General features: G+C 39.3%; 1 protein-coding gene across 1 annotated transcript in view; it reads left to right on the top strand.

Moving 5' to 3' along the window:
* The window catches only part of Vps41 (VPS41 subunit of HOPS complex), a 143,131-nt gene that overhangs the window by 66,396 nt on the left and 59,643 nt on the right, over nt 1-17,092 (top strand). Inside the window, exons 6-7 of the mRNA XM_075970144.1 lie at nt 4,990-5,052; nt 7,202-7,267. Coding sequence (XP_075826259.1) covers nt 4,990-5,052; nt 7,202-7,267 — 129 coding nt within the window. The remainder of the gene's footprint in view (nt 1-4,989; nt 5,053-7,201; nt 7,268-17,092) is intronic.

The following is a 17,092-nucleotide window of genomic DNA, read 5'->3' as shown; positions in this document are numbered from 1 at the left end:
TCTATCAACACTGCTACCCCATCTCTATCAACACTGCTACCCCATCTCTATCAACAGTGCTACCCCATCTCTATCAACAGTGCTACCCCATCTCTATCAACAGTGCTACCCCATCTCTATCAACACTGCTACTCCATCTCTATCAACAGTGCTACCCCATCTCTATCAACAGTGCTACCCCATCTCTATCAACACTGCTACCCCATCTCTATCAACACTGCTACCCCATCTCTATCAACACTGCTACCCCATCTCTATCAACAGTGCTACCCCATCTCTATCAACAGTGCTACCCCATCTCTATCAACACTGCTACTCCATCTCTATCAACAGTGCTACCCCATCTCTATCAACAGTGCTACCCCATCTCTACCTATCAACACTGCTACCCCACCTCTATCAACAGTGTTACCCCATCTCTATCAACACTGCTACCCCATCTTTATCAACACTGCTACCCCATCTCTATCAATAGTGCTACCCCCATCGATCTTTTCACAAGAGCAACACAAATCCTCTCGACATACACAGATGCATTTTATTTATCTCAGCTTCATCTTGCCCCGAAGCCTTTTGAAACACAGAATACTATGACTTTTCAGAAAGTACTGTCCAAGTTTATAGTACTTTGTGAAATTCTGAGATGAACACATGTCCAAGAAAGAATTAACGGAAGTGTTGGTTTGTGTGGAAATGGAAAAGAATTATCTACACAGTTAAAACATTTTTGTGCATATATTTGTAAAGAAAGTTTCATTTTAATTTTCTTTACTTAAATGCCTAATTATTTCTGAACTTATTAGCAGGTAGCAGTTTCTTTTAAACTAGCTGGGCAAGTAAGAGTGTTCATTTTTCCAATTAGAGACATTCATTGGGGATTCCAGCACTTTGACTGTTGAATTATTAGTAATGTGTTATAGTGGAATCTTTCAGTTACTCATCTGCTCTGTAATGTGATGGCCTGAGAGTTCCCATTGCACCCTTTAACACTATGCTCTCCTGGTTTAGAAAACATGTGGATCTGTCTTGTTTTTGTGTAGTTTCATGATGTATTTTGAAGTGTTTTTTCCCCACATCTTTTTTTTTTAGCATGAATAGAACCATAAAGAAATCTCCCAGTACATATATTTATGTAAGTCAACCCTGCCCAGTAGTCAGTGTTGTGAAAATTGGGAGGCTGTATAAAATGACGTATGAAGTGGTTAGCTGCCATAAGAACAGAAGGACTTCCCTGAGGTCAAATGTGTCTTTCAGTGACTGTTCACGGCTTTGGCTTTCATTGGTTTATTAGGACTCATATTCAATAGTTGTATTTATCTCACTGATTATCTTTGATATTTGCATTGGTTTTTAAAATCATCATTCTAATAGTTGGTTGAAGTTTATGTATATTCAGTGTGTGATCAGTTCTTTCTCATGGCTTCTCTGTGTTTGAGCTCTGCTTTTGAGATTCACAGTTATACAAGGCATTTGTGTATGTAGGTTCATTTTGGTGGCATGGATTCATACACAACTTTCAGGAGAGGGTTTATTTTCTCACCTGTGAAAGATGACTTCATATAGAGTATACTGATTTAACAAAACAAATTCTAGGTTGAAAGATTTTCTTTCAGATTTTAGAGAGAATGCCTGCTTGTTCTGACACTTTCAGCATCCCTGTTGGTCAGCCTGCTTTTGCTCTTTAAGAAATCTTTAAAAACAACTTTTGTCCTCCATAGCTTGGCTAATAATAATAGTAATAACAAAAACAAAAATAATAAACATGGCCTTTGTAATCCAGTTGCTATCCTATATCGCATTCTTATCTGTTGTCATTAATTTCATCTGCAACACAGTAACTCTTTTGAGTTATTAAAGTTGCTTTCATTTCAGGAAAGTTTATATGTTTGCTTCAGTTATAATTTTGATTATTACTTTAGCTCTATTTGTTTTCATTTCTTCAAAGAAATTCAATAATATGGGGCTGGAGGCAGTATTGCTTAGAGGCAGAGTGTAGCTGTGTTTCAGCTGCCTGGTCTGGACCTCACTCTGCTGTCTTAAGGTGGTGCACCACCTGCTTTCCTAGGTATCTTCCTTGCCTCAGACAGATTATGTGCAAAAGGGAAGCCCACACAAGAAACTTGAAAATCCCAACTCTGATGGATAGTAACTGTGAATTTCCAGGCTTTCAATACTAGCTCATTGCAGTGTGGACTCTTCCCTACTTCCATTTTTCTACTTAAAATTTTGCATGTAGCAGGATGAATGGACACATACTATCATGAAAGTGTATAGCTTGTAAGAGAGATCAGATGTATTGATTGAGTCACCGCATACTTGTTTTGCTCTTATGTTGGTCTTGTCCTTCCATTTCATGGAGGTGGGCAACTTCTTTGCTTGTCTAATTGCTTTCCCTGTTGGTTTCCCCTCAAACGTTAGTTTTTTCCCCCTTTGGGTGTAGATTTGTATGCCATTTTACAGTTTTACTTTTTCTTTAGGTATTAGGCAGTGTGGTCTTGGGATTCAAATTTGAATTACACTGTTGTGTTTTATGTTTGTTAAGTAAGCCTGTTTTTCTCTGTGCCTCAGTTTGTCTCCTACTATGAAAATTACCTTTAGTGACTTGGGATTGTACCTGGTAGAGGAGACCCCTATGGTAGCTGTTAACCTCTTTTTTTTTTTTTTTTTTTTTGGTTTTTCAAGACAGAGTTTCTCGGTAGCTTTGTTAACCTCTTTAATGCCAGTCACTATCCTCTTTCCGTCACTCGGCTATAGTTTCAGAGATGTGTGTCCTCTTGCTGAGGTTTCCCAATAGCCTTTGGGTTTTCCTTTGACGTCTGAGAACTGTGAAGACATGTTTAAATGTATTTTTTTTCCCCTTTGAGACTTTGGAATGGTGTTCTGCATTTTTTTAGGACATCAAGAATGTTGCTGTTTGCTTTTTAAAAAAAAATCTGTCTTAGCAAGAACCATGACTCTCGACGAACCTGACTTTATATTTTGAAGTTATATTAGTTACTGTCTGTTGCTGTGATAAAAACTGTAGAAAGTTACGTGGAGCGCACCTGAGGGTGCTGACTCCTGCCCTCCGCAATCCCGAAAGCAAGTGCTCTCTATGATAATCAATGATCACGCAATGATTATCAGCTGCCTGCATATGCGTGAACCTATGGGCAGTGCCCACCTGGCAATTCGGGTTTGGCAGCCTGTGCCTTTTTAAGGGCTGGGAGAGATTTGCCCAGAGAGAGAGAGAAAGAGAGAGAGAAGGAGGAGGAGGAGGAGGAGGAGGAGGAGGAGGAGGAGGAGGAGGAGGAGGAGGAGGAGGAGGAGGAGGAGGAGGGGAGGGGGGAGGGGGGAGGGGGAAGAGGGGAGAGGGGGAGAGAGAGCTGTCAGCTGTCTGAAAAACGCATGGAGATTGTTCGGGAAAGCAAGTGTGGTGGGGGAAGTCAGAACCAGCCAGGTTAGGTTAGCTGAGTCTTGTGTTTGGAGCTAGGTGCTTTTGGAGTTTGGGTGGCAGCTGAAGACTGTTTCAGAGAGGCTACAACGGGAAAATTCCAAATTTGCTCAGAGACTTGAGGAAAAAAGAAAAAGCCTAGCCAGGTGGGACTCTAGCCACCACATGCAGCTCTGGCCTTTTCCTGTGGGCAAAAAGCCACAGGCAAATGGCTTTTTCAGGGATTTTTACCCCAAATGCTGGGTGCCAAATTTAACATGAATAATATAAACCCAGAGACAGGTATTAGGGTTCAACCTGAAGAGAAGAAAAGCAAAGCAACCAAGCCACTAGAGAGCTCTTACCTCTATGAAATCTTCAGGTTGAAAGAGATCAAGTTTCTGTCTCATCCCACCTTACATTCCTCTCTAGTGCTCAGATTAAAGGTGTGCACCACCACCAGGCCTCTGTGGCTCACTAGTGTGGCTGCTGGGATTACAGTGCCACCACTTCCTGGCCTGTATGGCTGACTAGTGTGGCTGTTTTGCGTTCTGATCTTCAAGCAAACTTTATTAAAATACAAATGAAATATCACTCTCCAACCTCCATTTCTCCCTCCCTCCCTCCCTCCCTCCCTCCCTCCCTTCCTTCCTTCCTTCCTTCCTTCGTTTTTCCTGAGGTTAGACTCAGACTCATGATCCTCCAGCCTCAGCCTCTGAGAATCAGGATTATACTCACAGCTGGCCTATGTTCTCTTTCTTGCTCTGGCTAATGGTTGAAGAGTCAGCTTTATGTCACAAATTGTGTCAAGCTAAAATCTGTGATTTTTATCCTTTTTTTAAAAATGTACATTAGATCTAATTTTGTTTTTGTTGTGTTTTTGCTGTGATCAACTTAAAAATTGGGGAACTAGAATGAAGTGCCTCAAGACAGCTTGAAAGTGAACACTGATGAGGGGCAACTTAAATCCTTCCTTTACTCGTGGAGGAGATTCATCTAATTGTCCTGGTTTCACTTAGTTCGTTCTCTTGCCACATCATGCGTGTTTGTGCATTTGTGTGCATGTGTGTATGTCTATGAACCATGTTTATATGTATGACTCAAGAAAGGAAGTGCCTTTCTCTTTATGAGAGGAAAACAGTTCTTTAGCCCATGGGAAGTTCATAAATATGTTAGTAGCCTGCCATATCTATTTCATTTCTCAAAGTTGGTATCTGTTTATTAAATTGAGTGAGTAAAGGGAACTCTATGCATGTGTTACTTATGAAGGCTTTTTTTATTTTCATTTTTTAAATTAAAAAATTACATTATTCCCCTTTCCTTGCTGTATGTCCTCCATGTATCCCACCCACATGCCAATCATGGCCTCTGGCCTCTTTTTAAGATACTTTTAAAGCTTCATCACCACAGAGTGCTCAACATTGGTGGGATACTTGACACTGGGTGCTTTGTAGGAGGGTCATGATGACTTAAATCACTTGAATCAAGTCTTAACTGTTTTTTCTTTGTTTTTCCTCTGCTGACTTGGCTCTTTCTGTTACTGTCATATTGAACTGATTGATATGTTCACTTCTCAGGTACAAGTATTTGGACTATATTCTGGAGAAGAATTTCATGAGACTTTCGACTGTCCCATTAAAGTAAGTACTTAGCAAGTTTCTCCTCATGAAGGAGCTTTCTCCCCTAGACGAGGTGACTGAAGTGACGGAGACACTGGCCGTCCTGCTACCCCAGTGTCTGTGCTGGGACAGCCTGCACGCTGCGCCTGAGGCCTCAGTCTGTGCTCTGGGAGCTTTTCTTAGAGTAGATGAATTACACACATCATTCGGACTACAGAGTGGCAAGGTAAAAACAATCTTAAGTTCTGAGCTAAAAAGAAGTTATGGTTAGCTTCTTTTGGATAGTGGTGCTGTGTTTTGTTTTTGAGAGATGACTTCATAGGTTGAGTGATATCTGACTGAGCTTTGATACAGAGGCAGATACAGGGGGAACCATCTAGGAGGAAGAGCATATTAGAAATGAAGAGGCCAGGCAGATCAAACTGTGTCCAGTAAGTAGCAGAAAGTCTTGCCTAGGTGTGCATGAACAACTAAAGAGGCAGTAAAAGGCAGACTAGAGCAAGATCTTCAGATTAAGGAATTTGGTTTCCACCCAATAGCTCATTACGTGCCTAAGACCAAGAGTGGCATAGCGGAAGCCTGGTTCTAGAAGGGCTAATCTGGTGATTTATGCAGTAGAGATGGAAGGTCCGTGGGTAAGAGGCAGAGAGATCAGCTGGAGATAGCAATCATGCTAAAGTATCCCATGTACTCTTAAAGGAGGTGATTTCTTTCATGTATCTTTTCAGACATTGACTGGTAGTAAAGGATAGATAAGATCTGACATGTGTTTTAGAAAGCTCATTTGCCGGGAAGGAAGGGGATTTAAACAGGAGAGTCCCTGGGAAAGAGACAGTTTAGAAGGCTGATGTAGTGTACTAAGCAACGTACCACGAAGCTTGGTAAAGGGAGCAACCTTGAATGCTCACAATGGAGAAGTGGATTGGGACAGTTTTTAAGAGGTAGACATTGGAGCCTTAGTGACAGCATGGCTGAGTGAAGTCAAAGATGGAAGTGTTGAGGATAAATCCAGTGTCCTGCGTTAGTAATGACTTGAAGAAGCCTCACCAATTGTATTAGGTAACAATTTGAGTGAAGGCATTGTACATTTGGCCAGTTTATAGTTACTGTGTAAAAAGAGAAGACTGATGTTGATACTCTGAAGTTCTCAAAGATTGCAGTGGAAATAAAAATAGCCACTAAGCCAGACGGGTGATGCATGCCTTTGATCCCAGCACTCAGGAGGCAGAGGCAGGTAGATCTCCTGTGAGTTTGAGGCCAACCTGGTCAACAGGCACTGGGAGGGAGGCTAGGCCCAGCTGATGCCGCACAGAGGAGCAGTTAGTCCCTCGGCCCTCCTGGTTTATTGTACTGTACCTATATTACATGTGTGTGCATGCGTGTGCATAGTATTTTTGAGGAGAGATGTTTGTTATGTGTTTTGAGAGAGCTTGCAAGACTCTTTAGAGATTTTAAGAACTTGGAGAAATGCAGTGTTCATGTCTGTGTTGGAAGTTAGCATGGGTTAGGGCAGAGCTGCAGCGAGCACTGATCTACCAAATAGCAATGTTCACAAGAATGAGAGGATGTATGCTAAACCCTGGCGACAACAGTGTAGAGAAATCCAGTAACCTGTCCCATTGGAGGAGGAAAATGTACTGGCTAATTACAGAAATGTAGTATGTCTTCAACTGAAAATTACTAAAGTTTCCGATTTCATGGGTAATTGGGGATGAAAAGGTCAGAAGGGAGAAACTTACACTGAAAGAGATGGGTCTCAAAGAGAGCCAGGCTGACTGAGCCCTGGAAGTTCACTGTTGCTTTGCTGCTTCAGGAGAGTCCTCCACACGGCCCAGTTCTCTGAGTACTTCTAGGCAGTGTACTTCGTTACCAGTGGTTGAGAAATCCCGCTTTGTGGTCCATCTGCTTTAAAGCCTTTAGCAGACGAGTTTGCTCAGAGTGCCTCACTCAGCCAGAAGCTAGAACCCCTCATTCTTGTGTAACTGATTTTGCTTCAGAGAAGACATTTTATTACACAGGAGCAAGACTAAGGTGTTCTCCACAGTTGCACAGCCTTTCCTGAATGCCCTGCTCCCTGCCCAGGTCCAGGTTTTAGATCACGCTGCTCATAGTGAACGAAGGCTTCTCAAGCGTGCCTGTGACTTTTAAACCAGGTCCTTTTCTTTTGTAGATCATCGCTGTGCACCCACAGTTCGTGAGATCCAGTTGTAAGCAGTTTGTGACAGGAGGGAAGAAGGTAATGCTGGGTGTCTCTGAAGGATGTGTGCCCTGTGACAAATGAAGGTGGAATGAAACGGTGAGACTTCAGTCTCTAAGAGACGTGCAGCCTCAGCCAACTCACAGCCGTCCTAAAGTGTGAAAATAATGGCCCTTCCACATACAAAAAAAAAAAGAGGCAGCATTTAAAAGTAACGAAAAGTGATTGAGGTAGGGATTGTTCTTGTTTGTGACACACTTCCTGTAGGCTGAGGTGGTATGAGGAGAGTGACTGTGTGTGTTCATGGCACATTGTGTGGTTTCAGTGCTGCTCAGAGCAATGAGGAAGCAAAACCATCCTGAACTTCTTTCTGTTTATAGAAATATTGAATCCTGAAATGAGAGAGTATGGTGATTGTGTATCATTTGTTTTCTATATTTATTAGCAAAGCATTTTTAAAATCGAGTTTTCTTATAACAAACATACTAGAAGTGAAGATATTACTTTGTAGAGAGCCCCTGAAAAAACAGGTGTTCTGGATGATTTCAGTAGTGATGTAGCTGTACAGGGTGGCTTTGAGACCCACATTCCAAAGCATCTAGAATGTTCCACTATGTGAATAACTTTCTTCTCCCTGTGTTATTGTATAGAGTGAGGTGCTAGGAAAACACGTTGCTCCTTCCCTCTTATTCTCAAGGCTATGTGGCAGACATGGGGACCCATTCTGTGGCAGACAATCAAGAAGACACCAGCTCTGATTTCTTCTTAGGAGTTAGACTTTCCCTTCCCACCGTCTAGCTCATTCTCGTTGTTTGGTTCTAGTCCCATTCACAGCACACAAAATGTTTGTGCTGTTAGTCATGGGAATCACAGGCTTAATCTGACATTCCCTGCCTTAGGCAGAATTAAATACCTTCCTTGTTTGTGACAACTTTGAGGAAGAATAATTTTAAAACCCCTCATTTCATTATTAAACAGATTTTCGTTAGGAGAAATTTTTTGCATAAATTCACTTCACTTTGACTGCAATCCGTGCACTGGTTAGAATTCAGCGAGGATAAAGAGTTAATGATATGCTGCCATGTTAAAACATTGCTTTAAAAGGATGCTTTTATTAATAGTTTGGAATCTAAGAGTGTAGATGGAAGTTTCTGTCCTACCCGGTCCCACAGCCATTCAGTCCCAAATAAACACACAGAGGCTTGTATTAATTATAAACTGTTTGACCTATTGTTCGGCTTATTACTAACTACCTCTTATAACTTAAATTAACCCATAATTCTTATCTATGTTTAGCCAAGTGATGTGGTATCTTTTCTCAGTTAAGGCATTTTCATCTTGTTTACCCTACATCTGGATGACAGCTCCATCTCTGCCTTTCCTTTTCCCCAAATTCTCATAGTATATGATTGCCCCGCTTATACTTCCTGCCTGACTACTGGCCAATCAGCGTTTTATTAAACGAATATGAGTAACAAATCTTTACATTGTACAAGAGCATTATCCCACAGCATAAGAGCTCAGAGATTAGGTGCTGGTTGAGGGTCTAGGGAAGCAATCAACATCAAGTTACATCCCAGCACAGGTACTGTTCTTGAAACATTCTTGAGCTCTCTTTAATAGGCCACTATAAAATCTACAAAGTGTTAGGAGCTTTATGAAACACATGCTTACTATTGATTTGTTTCCTGGTATCCACTAAGTTTATTATGTAAGTCTACACTTTTCAAATAGTAAAATGTTGCATTTGTTTTTATAAACTGTGATGACATCGTTAGTTAAAATGGTACTTTCAGAATTTATGGGCTTGGTATGGTTGTAGAAATCTCCAGAACATTTCTTTCTTCTGTGCATACAGTATATACGTTTTAAAGATTGCCTGTGCTACATTGTTTTCACATTGTTTTGTTAAAATGGGTTTATGAAGATAGAGTTTTATTATTTATTTATTTATTTACTTACTTACTTTGATACAGGCTCTCTTGAAATTAGTTATGTAGACCAGATTGGCCTTGAACGGTCTGTCTCTGTCACCCAAGTTCTGGGACTAAAGGTGTAGCCACCATGTCTAGGCTATGAAATAGATCTTTTTGTTTTGTTTTGTTATAAAGCTATTTTGTGTGCATGTGTATCTGTGTACCACCATCATATCTAGGTGAAGAAATCTTGCTTTAAAAACATTATTTTATATATATAATATATATATAACATATATATTATATATATATAATATATATATATATTGCCTGCATGTATATCTATGCACCACATGCATTCCTGGTGCCCTCCGAGCCCAGAAGAGGGCGTCTGATCCCTGGGAACTAGAGTTACAGGTGGTATGAACTACCATGTGGATCCAGGGATTCAGCTTGGATCAAACAGCCAGTGCGCTTAACCACTTTGATTTTTTTTCCCTAAAGTAAGAAAGGGCTTTTATAGATGATAGATATTAAGTAGTGAGTATTGTTAGTGATTGTTTTCATTTAGAAAATGTTGGCAGACCTTCAGGAGATACTCACTGAGTTATAGATGTTTATAAACCTTGAAAAATGAGGAAAGCAAAGACTGCATTGGTCCAAAAACAGAGTCTTATTATTCTAACTGGAGTTTTAAAAGAGAACCAGAAGTTAACAGAATCAGTTGAAGAGTCCTACGTTTAACAACTATTGATAACCTTACAAGGATATGTCATAGGCACCCAAGTCTGCTGTAAAGGATGGGAAGCAGATCCATCATACAGAAGAAAAGAAAAATAAAGGCAATACTATGTAATTGAGAGACTTGAGTCAGAAATACCTTGACATTCAAAAACCTAGAGAAGAACTTTCCAGACGGAGGTATGACGTGGAATAGGTGTTTTTCTCAGAACACTAATTTAATAGGTGTTTGGTAAGAACACTCATTACACACTTATCTGTTCTGTAGTCCTTTACATTATATGCCAGCTTTGATAGAAGTGATAGGGTTGAAGTGGCCCATAGGCTAGGGATGTGGGCTATTCATAAGAGTAATGAAACATTTTATTTAATATTTTAGTTTTTGCAATATTTTTAAAAGATTGATTTGTGTATTTGTGTATTTTATGTATGTATTTTATGCTTTGTCTGCACATCAGAAGAGAGCACCAGGTCACATGAGACTACAGTTATAGATGGTTTTGAGCCATCATGTGGGTGCTGGGAATTGAACTCAGGACCTTTGGAAGAGCAGCTAATGCTGGTTTTTTTTTTTAGGCTCTCAAGGTAGTTTTCAACTTTTTAGAAGTTGAATGCTGTAGTTGAATTTATAGACTCACTGCTTGACACTTGAGCATAAAAAGCTTATTCAAAATTCTGTTTCATTTTTTTTTTTGAAAAAAAGAAAGAAAAAAAGAAGTCTCTTTTAAAAGTGTCATCGCAGGGAGTGCTAATGCAAGGAACCAGTGGATTTTTATACAAGTAGGAAGAAGACTAATAGATAAGCATAGCCAGCGAGTTTCTGCTTTAGACATAAAGCTGCCAGGTGCATCCCGTCTGGCTGCTTTTTTCTTTTAATTGTGCGGCTTTCTCTGTCAGCAAGATAAACAGCTTTATACAGCCTTTACCTTTGAACTCCGAAATACACTTCAGTGATAACTGATTCGACTTCTTTGACAAATTATTAGCTCATGGTGCCACTATTTGCAGTGAGTTCATTTGTAGAAGTGAGATAGTCAGCTGCTTGGCATTGCTGTGGGATAAAGTAAAGGAGCCTGGGTGTGGACACAGGTTGCTTTATATGATGGAAGATGTCAGTCAGCAAACCAGGGAAGGACCTTTGTGAATGAAATGAGATCAGTCGCTTCCCTCCTGGGCTGGAGGCTTTGTGCTATGGTTTTTTTGTTTGCTTGGGGGTGGTGGTTTGATTGCATTATATCTTGCTTGTAGGCTTCCAGTGATGATCTGCAAATAAAAATTTGCATTTGAATATTCTAAAGGATGATTCAATAAAATAGCTTTCTTAAAATATAGTTATAACATTTTCAAGATTATTTTTCTAGTTTTATAGAGGTGTATTTAACACATACAGTACAATCTGAGGATTCGTTCAAACACACCTAGTCCTCTCATGTAGTTATATTTTCTTATATGTGATAAAAGACTTAAGATCTAGTTTCTCCGTACATTTCAGTCTTCTATTAAATACAGTCACTGTCTTGTACATTGAATCCTAAGAACTTACACAGCTTGAGACAGAAAATCTCTGCCCTATGCCCGACACCTCCATTTCAACTATCCCAGCTGTAAATGTTTTTAGCAGTGAGATTGCCAAGGAGCCTTTTTGTCCTGCTGTGATCGCTAAACTCAGCATGTAGAGGTATTTCCTTACGTGCTTACTTATCTTTTGGTCAGATTGGACCTGAATGTTTTTTTAGGGTTACAAGGATATAGACACTAGCTCTGTACGGTGTATACACAGTCCAAAGATGTGGCTGTCCAGGATAGTTGTGAACATTGTCATGGGATAGCCATAGGCAGCCTGTACCATCTCATGTAACTCTTTATTACTCTCTTCAACTGAGCATTTGTGAAGAGTTAAGAATATTTGCTTGAAGACTTCCTAGCCAAGTTAGTATTAAGCCACAGGATATTACCAAGTTTATGAGCTAATGATTTATGTTGACCTGCTTTTAAAAAGTCACCTTTTCTTCTACATGCTGTGTTTCCAGTTGCATTTCTATTCCTAGTATTTCATGATGTCGGCAGATCAACACTGCAGAAACACCAACTAGCAGGAAGTAGCACACAAATGTAACTGTCATAAACTGTTTTTCTCAGTCATATAAACCAATTTGTAAATTAACTCTATGACAACTTATGTTGGTAGAGTTTTCTGTATATTTTATACTGGTTAATGATAAGTATAGAAATCCATTTCTTAAACTAGCAGTCATTTAACTCACAGCATTTCCATTTTATTTTTCATCTATGCCAAATGTCAGTTGATTTCCTGGTGTCTCTGTGTAGAATTCCCAGTCTTCAGCTCTTTAGTAGATGTGGAATGTGGAAAGGGTCCATACCAGCTTCATTTTCTTTCATGATTCCCTTGACACAAAGCTGTCAAATGTCTGTTAAGATCTTTCTGCAAGTTCAACTAAATTCTCCATATATAATAGTTCTTTTTTGTTGTTTATGCATGTGTATATGTGAATGTTTACATGTATGTGTATATGATGTAATTGTGTCTGACCATGCGAGTGGAGACCAGTGAACAAACTCAGCTGTTGTTTACTTTTCTTTCCTTCTCCTTTTTTTTTTTTAAAAAAGAGGGTCTTTCACTGATCTGAACCTCACTGTGTAGACTAAGATGGCTATTCATTGAGTCTCAAACAATCTGCCTTCCTTTGATTCCCCAATACTGGAATTAAAAGCATATGGCTGTCTTCTTTTGCATGGGTTCTGGGAATCGAACTCATGCATTAGTACTTACGAGGCAAGCACTTTGCGGACTGTGGCCCAGCTCTCAGTGTATGGCTTATGTGTGTTGATCACAGCACCTCCTTGACGCCTCCTCTTCCTGGAGCAGTCAAGCCACTGTCACTTCTCATTTGCTGCATTTTTCATTGCATATTTGAGTATTAGATTTGTCAGTTAGTGGGAAGATGCTCATCATCTTTTCTTGCGGGGCTTAGTACCGATCCACTGTTACTAATACTCCCTCCCTCCCTCCCTCCGTCTGTCCCTTCCTTCCTTTCTATGTAGGACTGAGTAAAACAAGGGGTTACAGGTGCAACTGTTGTTAGTATCACTCATACAACCTAAAGTGCTCATTTCAAGGAGCTCTGATCTGCTTGTTAAGCACATCTTTGTGGAGGGTTCCAGCTAGTGTTACTGTATGCACACTGTATCGTGACAGTGGGTTGTGGTTTTCAAAAGAATGCGAGTGGGTAAGTAGTAGTGGAATGACGTTAGTAAGATCATTTATTAATCGGAATGATGATGTGGTGAGAAGTTAATGTTGTGAATCATTGGAGAAAGAAATGTGAACAGGTACTTTTCTTTGTATGTATGTATTTAAGAATGTTTTACTGTGGAGAAATCTTGTACTGGTATTTTCTTTATTTTTAAACTTTCAACCAGTATTGCTCTTTGTTATTTTTAACAGTGAAGATTGAAACAGACTAACTAACCTAGATGGGCTGTGTGCCCTACATCAGCCGTAGATCATCAGAACTACATGGCGTGTTAGGAGGATGGCAGAAGGATGATCTTTTAAGATGGAGGCAATTTCAGGATGTGATTTGGAGGAGGCTTAAGAAGGCAAGTGTTTGTTCTAGAATGGATGCTGTAAAGAGGCCAGAGTAATTGTCTTCTAAGTATTTAAATAAGCCGTATTTAGGAAGACAGAGGCTAAGTCAAGGCTGAAGCATAAAGAACTTCAGAGTCTCTCACTTTAGACAGGATTCATCCTGTGTATTTTTGTGTGATTATTTTTGGGAAACGCATTCGTTGAGATATAGTTATGAAGTGATCTTGTTTGTACCAAAATCCTTCATGCTCACAGAGTGGCCTTGTACACTGCCGGTGCTCTGTGAAGTTGCTTGTTTGTTAGAAGACCAAGACTTCCCTGTGAGTGACAAAGCAGGCCCTTTCCAGATGTCAACCGTTTTCTTTGTCAGGGAGAATAAGCAAAGTGCCCGCATCTGATAAAGTGTTTTTGTTGGCATACTTTTCCAGGGGAGGGGGTCTCATGGCATTGTTTTTGAAATATAATTATGTATATAGGCACATTCAGGAATGACTATACACCAAATCAGTGGTTGTGGTGTGTCTGAACAGGATTATGAACATACTTGTTTGTCTACATTGGCATTCATTTCATCCTTTTTTTTGGAAGCATTCATTTATTTTATAATAAAATAGTGACAGAATGCATAAAGTCATCTCAATTTAGGACTTGTTTTTACTTAAAAATTGGAACTCAGGACCGCGAGGGGTGCACCCACACACTGAGACAATGGGGATGTTCTATCGGGAACTCACCAAGGCCAGCTGGCCTGGGTCTGAAAAAGCATGGGATAAATTTGGACTAGCTGAACATAGAGGACAATGAGGAAGAATGGGAACTCAAGAACAATCACAGTGGGTTTTTGATCCTACTGCACGTACTGGCTTTGGGGGAGCCTAGGCAGTTTGGATGCTCACCTTAGGAGACCTGGATAGAGGTGGGTGGTCCTTGGGCTTCCCACAGGTCAGGGAACCCTGATTGCTCTTCGAGCAGATGAGGGAGGGTGACTTGATCGGGGGAGGGGGAGGGAAATGGGAGGCGGTTGCGGGGAGGAGGCAGAAATCCTTAATAAATAAATAAATTAAAAAAAAATTGTAGTATATGAAATTCCCTATATTCTTGAAGTTGTTTATTCAGTATTGTTTGATAGTTGCCTGATTACTCCATTCTACAGGTCTGTTTCTTTTTCTTAGCTATTTTTCTGTTATTGAACATTTAGTTTGTGTCAGTGTTTGTCAACAGTCTACTTGTGATGAAGGTAGAAATGCTTTTCACCATTATTATCATTAATGAATTTTTGAGACAGGGTTTTGCATAGTCCAGAGTTCTGGGTTCAAACTGCTAATGTAGCTAAGGATAACCATGAACTTCTGATTCATCTCCCTCCATATTCTGATTGGTAGGGATACGGGAGTGTTCATAATCACATCTGATTTATATTGTCCTAGGATTAGAGCCTAGGACCTCATGCTTGTTAGCAGCTGCGCTCCAGATCTAGCCCACCAATGTGTATTAGTTGTACAAATTAATAGGCTTCACTGTGAAACTATTTTTCACTATTATTTCCATAATACATATGTTGTGTTTTGATTTTATCTACCCTTTTTATAACCCACTCTTTTCTTTCTTCCTATTTGTCATTGTTTGTCTCTCCCTTCCCTTGTTTCCTTTCCCTAATGGTTTCTCTTCTACTTATAGGTTGTCTTTCCTTTTTGACTTATCTCACTCAGCATAATCTCCATTTTCATTCATTTCTTACAAGTGACATATCATTCTTTGTGATTATCTAGTATTCTATTATGCATTTATGCCTTATTTTCTTTATGCTTCCCTCTGCTGGTAGGCACCTAGGTTTATTTCATGATTTAATTATTAAGGATAATATTGCAAAACATGGATGAACAAATATCTCTGTGGTATGACTAGAGTTCTTGGGATTATATGTTTAGGAGTGATATAACAGAATCATAAGAGAGTTCTGCTTTTAGTTTTTTGAGGAGCTTCCCCACCAACTTCCACAGTGACTGATTTCCGTTCTCATCGACACCAGGTGATAGGGCCCTTCTCCCACATTCTCATCAGCGTTTGCAGTGTTTCTTGTAAAAGCCATTCTGACTATCATGCGTCTCAAGCACATGAAATCTGAGTTCCCTGCTGCCAAAAAAATTATGTTTTTCATATATTTATTGGTCATTTGTTCTTCTCTCAAGAAGTATTTGTTCAGACCAGTTACCCATTTATTGAATAGCTTGTTCTTTTCGTGATTAAATTTTGTTAATTTCTTGTATATTCTAGATATTAATACTCTAGATATAATAACTAGCCATCAAGCATATTTTCCTATCTCTTTGCCAGTTTTGTACTTGGCCATTTTCTTTGTTTGCTGAATTTATGAATCTTTGGGCATGATCTTTTGTCTGTTGGTTGAACTATTTTCCTGCTTTTGATTAGAATTATTAGATCAATGATTATGGCTACTTTTTATGTATTTGAACACTTGCCAAATAAATATACATTTCAAACAATGTATACTCATTTTTACCAGCTATGCGTGAATAGCTTACTTCATTGTGTTCTCTGCCAAATGTTATTCTGCAATGTCTTTTAACTATTAGAAATTTTGAACATTGATATTATTCACATCCATATCTACCTTTGTAATTTGTATGGTGACATTCTTTGCTCTGGGCAGCTTTTAATATTATAATGGAAACCAGGGCATTGAAGACTGTCCACTTGATATTTGTTGTCAGTTTGAACACAAATTATTGCTGCCTACTGAGTAGCCTTAAGCCTTTTTACCAATATTGTTTAGATCTGGGATAATTATTTCTCTTCCCAGGGAGATACTATATAGAAGTCCAAATAAAAATAAAACTTACAAGTAGAAATTGAAGCATATAAGTAGTTTCATATGTTGATTGCAAATTACAAATGATTGTGTGTATATCACATCCTATAGACATGAGTCTGTTCAAAACCCATCGGTTCTGCCCCTTTTATAGACCTACCCATGACTGACTGTGTGCCCATTAGTATCAGCCTTTCATAAAGATGATAGGGAAGGTGATGGATGATCGCAAATTGAGTTGAACTCATTTAACTTGGCTTCTTCTGTAGATGGCAGTCATGATCTTAAGGTTTTCCTCACCTTTGTTTTACATAGAACTATGAAGGATTTATTCAAATATGCAAATCCATTAATTCAGATAAATTTACATTATGCAAATTTATCAGCTTTGTATTTCTTTTTCATATCTTGCTTGCCAGGATTCCCCTCCAGTGGTCCATTTATTGTTGAGGTACTATGCACATAAAATTAGAGATTTTTGTTCCTGACACTGGACATGAGTTCAGATGTGAGCAACTTTGAGATTTTCTCTTCCCTACTGCTGAAGGTCTGACCTCAAGTCCAGACCTCGAGATACATCCTTAGGTGGCCTCAATCTGAAATATGATCCCATATCTGTTAAGTCTGTTGTTATGGATCTGTGTGGAAGCAGAATTATTATTATTGATAAATGTTTCAATCATTTCTCAGACATTTATAGTCATGAACTTGCATCTGTAAGTATTACAGTGACAGGGTTAAATGGTCTATCTTTCAGAATGGGTAAG

Source organism: Microtus pennsylvanicus, chromosome 4 (genome assembly GCF_037038515.1).
Source record: "Microtus pennsylvanicus isolate mMicPen1 chromosome 4, mMicPen1.hap1, whole genome shotgun sequence".
NCBI classification, from domain to species: domain Eukaryota; kingdom Metazoa; phylum Chordata; class Mammalia; order Rodentia; family Cricetidae; genus Microtus; species Microtus pennsylvanicus.
The sequence above is the reverse complement of the archived record's forward strand: the minus strand, read 5'-3'. Positions and strand labels throughout refer to the sequence as shown.